Genomic DNA, 17,168 nt, shown 5'->3' with positions numbered 1-17,168 from the left:
ATACACAGTGCAGGCAGCTGCATGTCCCTACATGCAGTATGCCAGAATTTTGAGCTTTAATAGGGGAAGCTTTTCTGTACAATTATGAAAGCAAACCAAATTTCATGAGGGCTGGTCAAACCCCTTCTGCACAAGCACAGACCAAAATGAACTAGGTGGCTTATTAAAATAGAAACTGTTATATGTGTGGATTTAACAACGCTAAACAACTGTAGACTGCAAAAGATCTGCTTGACCACCATGTTGCTGCAGTTCATCCCAGGACAATGCATGTGACTGTGTGAATGCACTGAGCTCAGAGGGGGTGGAACAAGGGAACAGTGGGCAGGGAGGCCTGACAGGAGGCCTGCTGTCAGCACTAATGTGCATCACGGCACTGCTCACTAGTAAAAGGTCTGTTCTGTGTGGAGACATTAGGGTGAAACAATTCCAAGGACCAATCAGAAGACACAGTAATCACTAATTCTGATCTGATAACAAATCAATACTAGTGATCTAGCCTCTGCATGACAGTCACATTCACTTGAACCAAGAATGAATCAGCAGGTCCTGCAGGCACATTGTGTGTCTGTTTGTGTGTTGGGAGGCATTCTGATGCAGATGCTCTCAAGTGTTTTTAGGGTTGGTTTTTGTGACTCTTTTCAGGGGAATGTTACATCCTGCTGGAGGGACAAAAGGTGTCTGTAGTTGATACCAGAAATCCTAAAAAAGTTTATAAAATTTTAATGCCATTCAAATTCCTGAAATGTTACTGTTATGTGAAATGTTTTAACCACAACTGAAAGATAATAAGGGAGCTGTGTGTTGAGAAAAAACACTGATTTTACCCATTGTTTATGATAACACATTTAAGGCCAATGTTTAGATTAAATGCTTTATTTCATTTTCTGTATTTGGTTTGGTTCTTGAAATGTTAGTTGCTAGTACACAGAAAAAGCAACTTGCACTGAGGTGATATAAATTACATACAATTGTAAAAATGCATAGAAAGAATGGTGCCCAATACAAGATATGATGTCCTGTGCTGCTGCAGAAAAAGTATGGTAAATATTAGTCCACCGGAACAAAATGGATTTTCTGAGGTTAGAAACATAATTTTTTTTAGGGTAACCTTAATCTAAAGATACAGATTTGTATCTTTAGACTTGACATGATGACCCTCTGTGCAGCAACTACACTTGTTTTTAATTGTTTCTTTTTAACTCACACACACTCGCACATCTGTCTAAACTGAGGTGTTGTTCCCCTAATCTGCCAATTTCAAATACGAGATATTTATATGACTGAATGTGCCAAGACTGTGTAGTTTATGTTTGACAGCAGATTAAGGTCAAGAGAATCATAATATTGGTATGTTGGTTTGTCCTAGTTTTGATGATAAGAAAGGCAGTTTAGTTAAATGATATCATATGATTAATACAACCACAATTACATTTGAAAGAGTATTTAGAGCTAACCTATATCATTATGAAATATTAATGGCTAGTAACAATCGAATATTTATCAGAGTAAGCTTCTTTTGTCATTTGTTTATTATCTGGAGAACACGTGTAATGTGTCCACTCACATTATTTTCTTTGTTTCTTTTTTTTATGAATAACTGTGTCCATATGGGTCAACGTAGAGTAAAGAAAAGCCTGAAAGTAAAAAAAGATTATACAGAGCAGTGCAGTAGAACAAAGAGACTCCCCTTTTCTCAATTTCTCCTCAGGAAAGAAGCTAAATATTTCAAACGTGCAGAAAAGGAATGCTTTAGGTGACTGATAAAATTTCTAAGATGATCAACAACGCAACAGCTGGTTGCGCTGAATAAACATCACTGGTTAGGGGTGAGAAAGGAGATTATATATTATCAGTGTCTTTCAGGAGCGACACCAGGATTATGAAAGAAGCCAGGCTGGGAATCTGGAGGAGAACAATGCAGTCAGCTGCTCCTGACACGTCAAGACAAAAAGAAGCCACAACAGCCTTTCCCCATTCGTTGATCCAGTTCTTATCAGGGCCTGTCTGTCTGTCTCCTGAACATATAATTATTCGTTCAAGCATTCGGTTTTTCAAAGATGCCACTTCATCCTCAATTAGAATTTGGTTTATAGTATGTTTTTGTTTGGAAAGTAACAAGCTAAGACAAAGAGTTTGCAGGATTTTAGATGAGAAATGACATCAGCATAAAGTCAAACAACAGGACAAAGTTAATTAAATCAGTTAAAAGTAAACAATGTTTGCCCACTTGTTGCTGTCATTACCACTACAGAGCATGAATGCTAATTAAATAACTGCAATATAATCTATGATAACATTGCTATCCAGTTAAATAAATATTTGTCTGGTTAAACACAAACTACCACCACCTCCACAAAGACAGTAAGTATGTTTACTCAAGTACTCTGCTTAAATACAATTCTGAGGAATTTCAATTTTATGCTTCTTAATACTTCTACAATACATTTCAGAGTGAAAAGGTCTACTTTTTACTCCACTATCTGACAGCTGGAATTAGGATTTTCCAAACCAAAGTCTCTGACTATTCTGTCCAACAACTACTTTTACTTTCATACTTAAGTAGCTATATTTTGCTGTTACTGTAATATTTGTACTTTTACTTTAGTGAATTCTTGAATATATGAATTTTACTTTTTACAGAGTATTTTTACAGAGCGATATTGCTATTTTTACTTAATTAAAAAATGTTGCTACTTCTTCCACCACTGCACATAGAGTGCTTTTTTATGATAGGCAACAACATCTCTCGGGCACGTTCATCATCCTGAGGCATCATACTGCTTCTCCAGATTGATAGCCTTTCACGGAGCCTTTGTGGTCACAGAACAATAGGAAATGAGCGGGAGGCCTCCATGTGTCACATGTGGTGCCTTTGATTAACATACTAGACTTGTTTGTGTACCATGATATCGGGGTGCGTAAAGAATACCAAAATCTGAATCAGAGTGTTGCAGGGGGTGCACATTTCTTTTTAATTTAGGGGCGGCGCATGTAAGTGATTAAGTCTTACTAATGCAAAACACATACTGGATGTCTTATTTTGCACTGTCCAGAGAACATGTGGCCTATTTAAACCACAGAGAAGAATTGATCAGATTGAAGCGATTTTGTATACAATAATATATGTACAATGTTAGCTCCTATGTCTAACGTGTGAAAGGCATATGATCTGGTGTCTGGCATGTTTACAATAATCACATTCATTACAGCAATGATGCATTTTGGTGAAGTCTGCTTGCCAAACCTGCAGATCTGCTTGTGTTTCCATTATATAAAGAGCACAGCATTGGTCTGACCTGTTTGGTAACAACAAGGGTTTCAAGAACAACATGCAATATATAAGCGAAGCAGTCTAATGGCCACTATGAGGCAGGAGGATAAGGCAACAACCCAGCCTACTGTTAGAGATGGTTTTGGCAAATGGTGTCTCCAAGTCTTTGTTCACTGTTCCTTAGCTGGGAGTGGTTACTGATAAGTACTTTTTCTTTCAGACATTGCTGCCATTTGATGGTAGTGTGTGTGTGCCTTAATAAAGTGTACACTGAAGTCTACTGAATATCTTCATTGATTGTGTGATGTATGGCTTTAAGCTGCCATCAATGCCTAGTGTCTCTTTGGGAGGGTTTAAGGGTGGAGGAGGGGCTGTTATTTAACTTCACATTAGCCACAGGGTGCTACTGTAGGTGACAGTCTTTTCCTCACAAAAATAAGTGTATTATTCTTTTAGGGTATTTTGTGTTCACACAACTGAATAGTGACTTGACATTTTCCCTGTCACAAGTATTGTAATTATCATTATTATATTTTGTTATTATAAGTTTGACATTTCACAATAGGCTATAGAAAGACTCCTCCTCACTACATTAGCATGTGACACCAGCATTAAGTATATATGGCTGTATCAAGTGTATGTTTTTGGTGACAGTAAATCGAAATGGGATATAAAACTGGGCTTGTTCAATGTCGTGAAATAGGGAGAAGCTGTAATGCGTCATGACTCAACCAACCTGCTTCTGCAAAAAACCCTCATGTTACTGTGAAAAAAAGTTTGAGGCACCCCTCCCCCATCTCCACATGGCAGCCGATGCATGAAGCAAGAGCGTGGAAAGAAGGGCTACACTTCAAGTAGGTTCAGCAGCATTACATTATCAAACGGTGAACATTGTTATGTAGCCTGTGGCTCTAATCAGCACACAGCGTTACTCTGTATGTAACAGTTTACATAGATTAAAGTAAACGACAGGATAGCCCAAAACCTATTACTGTAAAAAAACAAAACATAATATCACACTTGTAACTTGGGTGATTTAAAATACAAATCAAGCCCACATGATAGTGATTAACTGCCCAAGACTGCCATATTCAAGCAACCTGTAAGTAGTTGGGATACTAGGATGTTATATTAATAAACAACACAGATAAGATGCATTTTATGTGTGATTTAAGACTATGTGCACTAATCCTAATTTTTTTTCTCTGTTATTCGTGACCACGTGACTGTCCTATGGGTGTTTTGGGGGGTTGCCGTGCACGCGCTCCATCTTCCCCTTTGAGAATCGTTGGAAGAGAGCGCGCGCCTCAGAACTCAACAGCTGCACACAGTGAGGACTCGCCAAGTAGAGCAAATATGATTCACATTCAAACAATTGAATAGGTGAGGTGTCCACCAGCGACGCGTTGTGAAATGAAGAGGCAACTCACACAAACAGCTTCGCTTACTGAATTCAGTCGCACCGTAGTGTCATTATTAATCCGGAAACTCTGAGTTGGTAGGTATTGTTTGGTGAGTTTCTACAGTTGAGTCGAAGTCGAGACAACAGAAGGTGTTAGTTTGCTAACGTTACTGTCGTTAGAATGCGACTGTCCTGACTTGGGAGTTCATGGTTTAACTTTTACCATAACTTGGCGACGTTAGCGTATCGGAAAGTTACAATATCTGGGGTTAACGTTTTGAAACTGGCGTTAAACAAATCAATAAGCGACAACGTAAGTACACTAGGTTTGGTTAATGCTCATTTGCACCAATCTGTTGTGATGAAAGTGGTTAACGTTAGTTATCGTTCTCGGGAGGTGTTTGTAGTTGAGTTAATGTTGGCTAATTTCAACTTTATGATTTGAAGCGTCCCCAATCAGAGTTAACGCCAGGGACATGATTGATATCGATCTGTATGTGATCAAAAAGGAAACCAATTCCTCGTGCTCTGCTTATTATGCACTTATAGAAATGTAATAGCAGCTCCGTTAAATAGCCGTGGACTCTGGCGAAGTTAACTTTAAGTTAACTTCCGTTGTAAACTGTGATTTTTGAGCAGCCCCATCACGAGAAAATTACATTAAGGGTCTTAACGAGGGCTGTGCTTACTTGAATAACAAGGTGGCTAACGTTAATGCTGCCTCACACAAAGCATGGGTGTGCTTCACACTGGGTCATTATCGACAGTTGCTTGTGCTCACCTGGATAAAGTCAAAACTACACCCAGGCAAACTAATAGCAAGGTAATCGATAAATAGTAAACTTGGGTACCAGCGTTGATAGGTTGTGTTAAAAAAGTTATATTAATGAGGACAATAGGGTTGATTCACTGGGAGATGATCAGCCACTTGGACTTTAACCTTATCAGCTAAATTGCCCAGTTGTTAAACTATATTGATGATGTATGTTGATTCATTGTAGGTTAAATAAAAAAAAAACTAAAGATTGTAGGACAGATGCTACCATGGGCTGCTATATGTTTTGCTGTTGTCACAGTCTTCACTTGCATTTGCACTAGCCTTGAGCCTTTGAACTTGCTGGTCCAGTCACTCCACTCTTGTGCCAATCAGACTAATTGTGTGTTTTCAATTTCTTAAACTTTTTTTTTCTCAATGTATAAGCAGTTAATTATTCCTGCTAAAACAGCGACTATGACTAAATCACAAGGCGGTAGTCCCAGTATTCACAAAACAAAAGGGAAACAAAACATTAAATGCCCGGAGCATACATTTATAAAATAGGACAGCCAAGGATTGTTGGGTAGTATAACAACAAAAACAAAAGTTATCAGGTGTGTGGCTGTTGTTTAACATTGCTTAGAGCTAATCAAACTAAGGCCATACAACATTTCTCAAGTCTTCATTTTGGGTGTGGCAAAGAAACAAGATGGTTGTAAAATGAGAAGTTGATGGTTTAATGTAGTGGTATATAAATACTTTTTTTATTCAACTGCAGAATATTGTCTAATATTTAATCGTGACTACTGTCATTTACTCTCATTTTGAAACTATGTAGTTTACAAATTCATCTGTGTTTAAAAAAACAAAACATGTTTAAATGTGAGCTGGAATGACCGTGTGAACCTATGTATTAAGTATGATATCGAATGCCAAATTATGTAGTTAGTTGCTCACAAACTAAGGTTTATATACTGAATAAGAAGATTTATCAGTGGCCAGCGGAAATTAGCTGTCTGTGCAGTTGATAGATAAAGATACATTTCCTGTTTCAGTATAAGAGAAGGCATGGTGCGTGGTGCATTTTAAACTGATTTCATCTTAAGTTAGGTGGTAGCTACCTGATCCTGTTTTGATACTCACCAGTGGCTTAAGACAGTTTTCCCATTATTTCCAGGTTCCTAATAATCTGGACAGTGTGTACAGCAGAGGACAATGCCGACTCACTCGTTGCTGCCGTGTTTGGAGAGCCCAGATGAACTTGCCCAAGATGTTCTTATTAGTAACAATGCAAGCATCCCAGGGCCTGGCTCTAGCATGACACCACACACTGCATACTCAGAAAAGGCTGTGTTGCAATCTGGAGGAAGTGTATCACTATCTTGTATGTTCTGTGATCAGACTTTTAGTCACCAGGATGAGCTAGGACCCCACGTATTAACACAGCACCCCACCACTTTCTTTGAACCAGCTGTGCTTCAAGTTGACGCCGAATTTAGGATCCCAGGAGAGAGGCCCCGTCCCAAACCGAGCAGTATCCCTCCTGAAAAAGAGGAGGTTCACAGCTGTATTGTGTGTGGTCAGGTTTCACAAGATGCCAGTGAGCTGGAGACTCACATGAGGAAACACAAGGACTACTTTACTTACTGCTGCAATGTCTGTGGACGGCGGTTTAGAGAGCCATGGTTCCTCAAGAACCACATGAAGATGCATGTAAAACCGGGGGCAAAGAGCAAGGCCCAGCAAGACCTGGAGACCCCCGTCACTGTCAATGGCATTGTCCTAGACCCTGCTCCAGAGCCTGTAGTCACGGTTTACAAAATGTGCATGGTTTGTGGGTTTTTCTTCCCTGACCATGAAAGTTTGGTTGAACATAGTAAAGTACATAATCGAGAGGTGGAGCCTGGCAAAGACAAAGACAAGGAGAACATGGATGACACTACTGAAACTCTTGCCACACAGGAAACATTTCTTCGCAGTCTAAGACTTCAGCCTCGCTCTACAGGAAATAGTTTGCAACATGAGAGATCATCAAAATGGATTCCCCAGCTAGATCCCTTCAACACATATCAGGCTTGGCAACTTGCTACAAAGGGCAAGATAGCAGTTGGTCCTAATACTACTAAAGATGTTGGCCAGGAAGCCAGCACAGACAATGAAGAATGTGGCTCTGATAAGGAGGAGTTGAATAATATTTGGTCTGAGGGACAAGGAGACAAAGTTACAAAAGATGTCCTTGGGAGAGAGCTCCGGTCTCAGCAGCAGACTGTTGGAGAAAACCCAGAACCACAGCGGAGGTCTCTGATGCAAAAAGATAAGGACAAAGAAAGGCCAACCACTTGTGAGGAATGTCAGAGAACCTTCAGGACCTACCACCAGTTAGTTCTCCACTCCAGAGTCCACAAGCGTGAGAGGGGTGGTGAAGAGAGTCCAACTTCTGTTGATGGGAAGTTGTCGAGAGCAGGGTCACTTGAGCATGCAGAGGAAGGCTCTGAGGAGGGCTTTGAGGAAGCAACATTGACAGAAAACCTGGGTCCAGGTAAATTTAGCGCTCTTTACCCCGTTCATGTATCACTCATACTGTCTTGTAATTTTGTTTGTTTGTAGAGTTGTTTTATACAAAGAACTGTTACCAAGTGCTCCCTCTGCTGATGGGAAGGAATATAACACATGCCTTTTGTGATTTTTATTTTGTCCTATTCCTTTCTACGTATGTATTCATGTATTTGTGTCATTTTTTTTTTTAAAGGTGAAGATGGTTTTGATCGATCAAAGGTCCGATCAAAAGGATGCAGTTACTGTGGCAAATCATTCCGATCAAGCTACTACCTCACAGTTCATCTGAGGACTCACACAGGTATCCTCAACACATTTGGCTTGAATGATTTCATTTATAAATTTTAGACTGCATATATTAACTTGGTTGTATAGAGTAGGTCTCATTATGCTGCTTGTATTTTAAACTATGCTTATACTTAAGTCTTGGTTTGTTTCAGGTGAAAAACCCTTCAAGTGTGCTTACTGTGACTACGCTGCAGCCCAGAAGACTTCCCTAAAATATCACCTGGACCGGCGTCACAAGGACAAACCTTACACGGACATTCCCAGCAGACCTGTGCCTTTAGTGCCCTCCCCTAATGACGGAAAACATGGAAATGAACATCCTGCTCCAAATAGATCCAAACTCTGGGTTCCTGGAGCAGATCATGTCCCAGTGGAGAACCAGAGGACACATTTGATAGCATAGTAGCAAGCCTGGCAAACCACTCGTCCAGATGAATGCTGAGTATGAGAAATTAATTGCTAAGTCTGCTTACTCCCCGATTGATGATGTGGTCGTAAAGTGCCTCGTACCTGTTAACCTGAAGATGGAAAAGGAGGAGATAAAAGACGAGAACTCTGAGGCCCCATTAAATCTGTCTTTAAAACTCTCTCTCTCCATCTCTGCCATTGCAGAACCCAGAAATGCATCAATCCCCATTGCCTGTTCGTTTTGTGCATATAAAACCATGTACCCAGAGGTTCTGATAATGCACAAAAAGCTGATTCATAAAGACAAGTTAGACAATACAAAAAAGAATGGATTTGGAGGCGGTTCAAAGCAAAAACGTTACACAGGTTGCCCCCCTGCGCTTGATGGGAACGATGTCACCCCGCTTCCAATGATTGATCGGCGCCACCCTCGTCGAACAAAGTCTCCACCCCCTCAACCCCCTCAATCTTCAAATCCACAAGAAAAGACCCCTATTAACCCCCCCAAAGTTCCTAAGCGGTCCCCTATACATGCACCCCTACACGATGTTGTCCAGGAGTCCCAGCGTCATAGACAGAACATTGATACACATCCCAGTCAGGAATCTTCCAGATACACTGAGCTCTTGAGGAAATCGAACACCGGCAGCAAATACGTCATGGACCGACCAGGCCCCCCAGACAGAGTGGGAATTGGTGAGAGGAGTTACCCAGCAAGAAGTGGCGTCATTTGGCACTCAGATGCTGCCAGGCTGTGCCTGTCGAGCCGCTTTGGGAGTCTCCCCCAGTTGGATTTTGGTGAACCTTCCAGCAAGAGATACAAATATGGGGTACCTATAGGCAGGGAAGCTGACACCAGTGAGAAACCTGGCTACAGAGGAACAGGAGGGGATGGGCCTAACAGGCTGCTTATCTCAGGGAGAAGTGTGAAAACCACATCACAGAGCTCTGGTCCAGCTACAGTTTCTGAGACCATGGGTCCTTTGAAGACTACACCTACAACTATTGGAGGTTTGGACAGTGAGTGGAGCATGATGAACCTTCTGCGCTCGTACACACCCAATGACCTGGCATCTCTCTATCACAGCACATCAACTAACCCTAGTCATGCAGGACTGGCCAACCCAAGAACAGGTATGTAATAGGTTAGCTGGTTCAGGAGTGGTACATACAGTAGGACAGTTTTGTATTTAAACAGGCTATTTTATATAATTAATCTAGCAGTTTTTAGAGTTAACATTGAAGATTTTTTTCTCAGGGGGCAGAACTATGCTGTACCAACACTTACCCACTCTGCCCAACCTGCAGAGGAGAGATCCCTCAGGCCCTTTCCCTAATCAACGCTATGGGACCACTGACAAAAGTACCTAAAGTGGCACCAAGGTAAAAAGTAGAAAAATATTCTGAAGTAGATAAAGTTTGTTCCTTCTTTTTTTTTCACCCTGACCAGAATATTTGAATAGATTTACCTGGTGCTTGATGTAAATAAATCAAGGCATATTTGAAAATATATAAAGGTTTTTTTTTCTTCTCTTTAGATTTGAACTGTGCTGCTACCTTATTTTGGAGAGCTTCTTGGAAAGTTTGTTTAATGTATGGATTTAAGAGAGATGGTTTGTAATGAAAGTATCTAGGCTCCCCTAATTTCATATTTTTTTCAATAGAGGAAAATTGTGTTGCATAAACATTTTAGGGCTGAGGTCTTCAGTGTACATTTGTTTTCTTTGTTTGAATGGGAAAAAGTGCAGATCACCTCTCTTTGAAGATATTATTCCACTGGTGTGCACTGTAATTTTCTTTTTTCACTCAAAAGTTTTGCTTATCCATATTTGACCCACACTAATTTTCAAATATCTGTAAGTGTCTATGACATAACAGTAAAATTTGTATGTGGGATCACATAAATATATCTGAGTTCATTACATAGAAATATATTAAGTAAAAACTTAAAGAAATATAAATTGTGTGAACAATTGCTGCTCTGTTCACTTACTGTTGAGTCCCAGGCGGTAATTAAGCACTATTCAATTTTTTTCACTGATGGGTGTTGGGATTTTCTGTGGAATAACTTGATGGCCTCGGCCCAGTGGTTTACAAACAGGCCACAGTAACGAGTCCTGTGTAGAAGGGGTCTACCTCATGTTGTGCTCTAGACACTGTTAATTTTGTCAAGCTGCTGTAGCTATCATGTCAGCTTTGCCTCTGTACCTATAGCTACTCGTCTATCGACTAGAGACAGATGTTTTGAGTTGGGGCATAACTAGATGGACATGTGTTTGTCAGGCACCGCATAAAAAAAACCCTCATCTGGTGAGGGGGGAAAAACTACTGCTGAGGCTATATCGACCTATGGCACATGATTAACTGTAACACAACACAATATGGGTTGTGGGTTTCTTTGATACACTTGGTATTTACAAGCCCATAACACAACAGATTTTGTTGTTTGTCCTTTTGAAATGGCTAATGGCTATCATCTGCTTTAGTGGTGCCTCAAATCCATGAGCTGTAAAATGTACCAAACTGAATGACTTGGTGTATATTAAATGGTGGGGCTGTATTATTTAGACTGCACATTTAGTCACTATTCAGGAGTCTGCTTTTACTACACAGTCTTGAAAGTGTTATTTTGTTTCAACTGGCACCAGTCAGTCCCGGCTGGTCATCCAGCGGCCTTGTAGATGTTGTATGACTGTGTAGTTTGGGGGGAAAAAATACAAAATCAGCTATGATGATTTATGGCTCGATTAATTACACACTGTGAACAAGAAGTCTCAGGTTAACTCATATTTACAAGCTGTTTAGTCTGTTTATAATTTAGTATTTTTGCCATTTTGAAAGGTTTGGGTTAAGTTATTTCTTTTTTGTTGTTTGGTATTCACATTACATGTGGACTTATGTAAAAATGAAAATATTGTTTGAGATTTGTATGACACATTTCAATAATAAAGTAAGAGGCGAAAAGCTCTGGCAGTATTTGTTACTTGACTGATCGACACCTGGCCACCCACAATCTACTCAGCACAGCAAAGAACACAGATTTAGCTGCAGTTTGAGGGACTCTCATGCATTCAAGGAGACAGTAATTGGTACTTTAATTTGGACATCTGCCAGGTAGTGGTCACACATACCTGGAGGTGAAATACTTTTTGAATTGACATTGACATTTTATGTTTTGTATCATACTGCTCGTGAATCTAATTTATGTTGAGTCTTTACACTGTACATATATATACGCTAATGAGGTTATTTATCCTTGGGTATATTAGCACACATGGGAAGATCTATACATTAATAGTTATTAAAAGAAAAAATAATCACTAGAGGAAATTTATTTATTTTTTTAAAGGAAGGTCAGCTTAAAACAAAACTGGTGCATAACCCCAAAAAGAGATGGAAGTTAGATGTTTACATTATACCATATTATCTAAAATGTATTCACTTGTAGTTTGAAACCTTTTGGATTAGAAATGTATTTGATATATGTTCCAATCTGATGAAGCTCTGTATAGAGAATAGAGCAACATTCAAGGAGGGTTAGAAGCAGTGATCTAACTTTGTTCATAACAGAGCACTTTTGCTGATGCCTCTCCCTTTTTTTTTATACAGTATTATGTGCATGAATTATTAGCTGAGACCAAGAGTGATGGTGGTACAAAGTGAGACCCAATAGCCTGGTTTCTCTAACTTGCTGCAAGGGAACACAGTAAACACAGGAACCCTGCAATGACCGCTTTAATTGCGGACTTTAGACTAGTCTGGCTCCAGATCAGAAAAGCATAGATTTGGATTTCTAGCTCCTCATTTATTTTTTCAGTTATATCATCAGTGGACTGTAACATGCATGATATTACGGTAACGTGATTTTTATTTTCAACATGAACAAAAGAGAAAAATCATTTGCAGAAGGAAAGAACAACATTTTTTTTGTTTGAAAAATAATTACTGGTAAAAATGTGTGTGGACTTAATGTTAGACTGAAGAAAATGTGGCGCACCTTCCCTTTTCCCCATCAATGACTTAGACTGACCACTAGAGGGCATTATTTACAAAGTCTAGATAATAGCCCTGTCAAATTGTGGTTTCAAAGTCAAAGCCGTGCGTGTTCAATCTGAATAGCAGACCTATGTAGTTATGAGAAATACACATTGAATAAAATTCAGTAGTGTTTATGAGCATTGACATTAAAATACAGGTTTGTCTTTATTTTTATTTTTTTAAACTACACCTCTCCACACAGAACAAAAACATGCTTGTGTTGCTCTCTTTGATATGAAACTTGCAGTAATAAGCATGCTGCGCTCGTGACCACACCCTAATTGGTGATGTCACACAGGTGTGCGGATCAGCTGTCTAAAGAAACACACCTGATATCACTTCACTGTGGTTGAAGGTTTCAAACAGAGCAGTGCAGCAGCATTTTTATTTTTTTGGCTTTTTGATTCAGTGAGCATTTACAGAAGTTTGGTAATAGCTTATACATCTGCAAGACATGAGCACGCTATTGTTGAATTTCCACATACCTATAAACGAGGAAGACTGACAAAACCTTTCATGGCTTTACATTCTGTAAACAACAAATTGTAACGGACAATCTTCAGCACATTGAACACTTTAAACTTTGATTCCCCCCCCCCCCTCCCTTTTTGAGTAGACCACATCTGCTTGCTGTCTGTTCCCCTGGGCCAGCACTGTGTAATCTATTGCATTAGCTCACATTAGTGCATATCGCCCATGGGCCTTGGTAATCACAAACGCAAAATGAGCATTTCACTTAGCATCACCCTCATATTCCCCCACTCTATGGCAAACTTAGTGCAAATGCATGGCAGAGAGTCGACAACAGCTTATGACATGCATCCTGTTACTCTCGATCCCCGTGTCCAGAATGCTGCAAGGGTTTTCATGTCATAAATCCCTTTGATAGGCAAAGATACAGTTTGAATTTTCCCTCTGTTTACTTCCTGCTCTGCATGTTTTTCTCTGTAATTTGGGGGCCTCAAGAAATGTTAAAATTGGTGCATTTCTGTCAGAAATTTAGCCTGACCTTTACCTATGTCTTTATTCCTTGTAGACGAATGGCACTGCAGGCCTTCCCTTCATTAAGCTGCATCATTGCTGGGCTTAAAATAATGTTTGATTTGATACAATAATGCAATAGGAGAAAAAAATAGATAATGACATAACACGGTGTATCTCTCAAGCATTTTCTTTCACTGCAAAAAAATTATTTTTATTAATGATTCGAACTTTATCATATTACATTTTTTGTTCTCCAATGCCCTCACTGCCAATTATGCACAGAGTTCTGGACAAGGACATCTCAAGAAAATACCCATGTTTCATGCAAATTCACTTGGGATTTTTTTCTCTCAAAATACTAAGCCATAAAACACCTGAGGTCTCCACAGCTCCTTTTCAAATTTCTTTCATCACATTAGGTTTTGTGTGATAAAGATTCACGCTGCAGCCATTTTAGTGCACAATTCAATACACAAATGGCATTTTATGCTTGCATTGCCAACCATTCTTCTGTTCAGTGTGTTTGATTTTAGAAGAGGTTATATGTAGTAGCTGTGGATACATTCACCTGTGACTGAGGATATGTTTAGCAATTCCACCCTCTTCAAATCTCCTACCTCCCTCCTTCATGTAAAGTAAACTTCATGTTTTTCTCCTTCCCCTTAAGTGCTCTCTCCTCTTATTTTCAGTCCTTTCATCACTCATAATTGTTGCCTCCAGATTGTCAACTTGCATGAATTAGCAATTGGGCCAACAAAGCGGATATGGTCAATTGTTGAATATCCTGTCAAAATTTGAGGCAGAAAGTCTGCTCTGGCTGTGATTGCTCATCATCGTCACCCCATTCCTCTGAGGAAGAGGAGCAATGTAATGGTTCCCACAAAAACAGCCCTGGCCCAAGGAAAGGGATTTGGGTGTCTGGAGACAACAGGGGCCATATGGAGCAGACTGAGATAGCAAGGCACATGTACAGAATAATGGATGACGTGTCATGTTTCATGTTGCAGAGAAGCCATCAAGAGACTTGGTTTGGGGAAATCAAAAGGCTCACATACAGCAAAAGCGACTGTTGGACCATTTAGCATTTTTTGTTTATTTTTATGTCAGGAGTGTGCTGAACATATAGCCTTAAAGAATGTGTTGCTCTATTTTCAGTGCTTTTGGTATCCAGAGGTTATTTGTAAGTACAGATGATTCTGGTTGGCTCTTTTAAATAGGCCTACATATGATATCATAGGAGAAAACTTAACAGTGCATCAACCTGTTTCTGAAAGGAAGATTTTTAGTATAAAGTATAAAGGAACAATGAACTGAAGAGAAAGTAAAAGACTGTAAAATGTACACAAGGATAACTTGATTTGGACAACTCTTATATTCCACAAATCTCACACTAGCAGCATGGCAGTACGGATGGCAATGTCGGTCAGTAGGTTCACAACTTTGATTCAGACATATATCTCAACAACTGTTGGATTGATTGACGGGAAATTTTGTACAGACATTCACGGTCCCCTGACAATGAATATAATGACTTTGGTGATCCCCTGACTTTATCTCTAGCGACACCATGAGATAGACATTTGTGGTTTTAAATGAAATGTTTGGCAAAAACTATTGGATGGCATTTGACACACATTCATGTCCCCCTCAGGATGACTCCTGTGATCTCCTGACTTTTCATCTAGCGCCATCATCGGGTCAAAATTTTATATGTTTATGAGCATACACCTGTAAAACACCCGCTAAAATAAGACGGTGAAACATTTCTGCTAAACATCAGCATGTTAGCATTCTCATTGTGACCATGTTAGCATGCAGATGTTAGGGTTTAACTCAAAGCACCCTAGTACAGCTTTACAGAGCCACTAGCATGGCTGTAGACTCTTAGTCTTGTTTCATTTTCAATAAACGTAAAAATCATACAGTAACACAACATAAAAATATTGTAAATCCAAAATGTCAATAACAGGCATTCAGGACGAAGTGGATCTTAGAAAAGGTGAAATCCACTGCTGTTGTGAAGAAAAAAACTCCTCTGTCCAGAGCTCTCCTGCCAGGGGGGCTCTGTATACTTAGTCCCTCCCCCCTCCTATCTGTTCTACCTGCATGTGGAATAAGCCTTGCACCTCACCTCTGTTTTTCTCCCAGTGTCAGAACTACACTTAAGTGCTGTTTCCGATACCCATGAGTAAGCCCCATAAAAGCTGCCCCATCGCCGCAGCGTTATTGTTTCTTGCGGATGATTGATTGATGGATGAGGGCTGACACTTCAATGAAGCCATTTTCACTGGCATCTCTATCCGATGATGTGCAGCGTATATTTTCCATCCACGCCTCATTGCTCGCCTGTGTCATTCCTGGAACTTCATTTACACCATGTTCCCTGAAGGACCTTTTTTAGCCCCATCTCCCTTTTTCTCTCTGGCTCCTCTTTTTATCTCCTCTTTTTTTCCATGCCATAAAATAATGCTATTTCTTGTCGACTCTGGAGGGGCCTGGAATCATTTGCGGGGAATGATAAAACCAAAGGCATGGAGGGGTTATTTACAGGAAGTGTAACACTGAGAGGGTCCCACTGTTCTGCTTTTTTCACTGTCAGATGCCAAGTCCATGCTGAGACAGGGCAGGGCTATGATATACATTTCAAACACACTCGACCTACACCGCATGCAAACACAATCATTCACTGTTACCTCCTTGAGCCAAATATGGACTTCCAGCATTGCAGATTCTACCACAATGTTGTCCAAACCTACCCCCAAAACATGTTAAAGTATATTAGTTCAATGACAGTGTGATTGAGGTGCCTTCTCTGAGACAATTGCCTGTTTTTGCTCATATGGGGAGCAGATGGTAAGCAGGCATCAGTGCGGCAGGCTTTCTGGGATGACAGCCATGAGATTCCCCCTCAGGTGCCATTGGAGCCCCTTTAGAAGGGGAGAGTGATTGGTAGGACATGGCACCTCCTAAGCAACTGTTTTTTCCCGAGTTTCCCCCGTCTTACAGTTCTCATCAACAAGCTACAGTGCAGTAAATATACGTACAAAGTCATCTGAGATATCATATCTACTTTCTGCAGCATAGATCATATATGGAACACATTATTTATTACTAAAAGGGTGCTTTTAAAACATACTCATCATTAATTAGATTGCCTATGAAATGACTGTTATGCTCCAAATTAAATATAGGATTCTGTCTGTCTGTTTAGCAACACTCTATTTTAACCCATCTATTTAGTATGTATAAGCACTATCAACAATTAATAAATGGCTTACACACTATAATGTAGTGGCAAACTGTTATAAACACTTAGAAATATGCATCTTCTTTAATGTGTTTAAGTGTCTTTTAATGTATTTGCTACAATTAAGTCCTTCAATAAAGCATCCACAACTGGTGTATAAACAGTTAATGAATGTTTAATACTATAGTATGACATAGTTGTACATACAATCATA

General features: G+C 39.8%; 1 protein-coding gene across 1 annotated transcript; it reads left to right on the top strand.

Moving 5' to 3' along the window:
• Window positions 1-4,505: 4,505 nt before the first annotated feature.
• znf217 (zinc finger protein 217) lies at window positions 4,506-11,653 on the top strand. Its single transcript, XM_038721869.1, is given in 7 exon segments — window positions 4,506-4,657; window positions 6,611-7,972; window positions 8,183-8,290; window positions 8,430-8,630; window positions 8,633-8,679; window positions 8,682-9,819; window positions 9,944-11,653. Coding segments are annotated over 6 exon segments (2,931 nt in total). The 5' UTR covers window positions 4,506-4,657; window positions 6,611-6,648; the 3' UTR covers window positions 10,057-11,653.
• Window positions 11,654-17,168: the final 5,515 nt, after the last annotated feature.

The sequence above is a fragment of the Micropterus salmoides genome, unplaced genomic scaffold (genome assembly GCF_014851395.1).
Source record: "Micropterus salmoides isolate LMB-PRFRI ecotype aquatic unplaced genomic scaffold, ASM1485139v1 Ms_hic_scaffold_16, whole genome shotgun sequence".
NCBI lineage: Eukaryota > Metazoa > Chordata > Actinopteri > Centrarchiformes > Centrarchidae > Micropterus > Micropterus salmoides.
The sequence above is the reverse complement of the archived record's forward strand: the minus strand, read 5'-3'. Positions and strand labels throughout refer to the sequence as shown.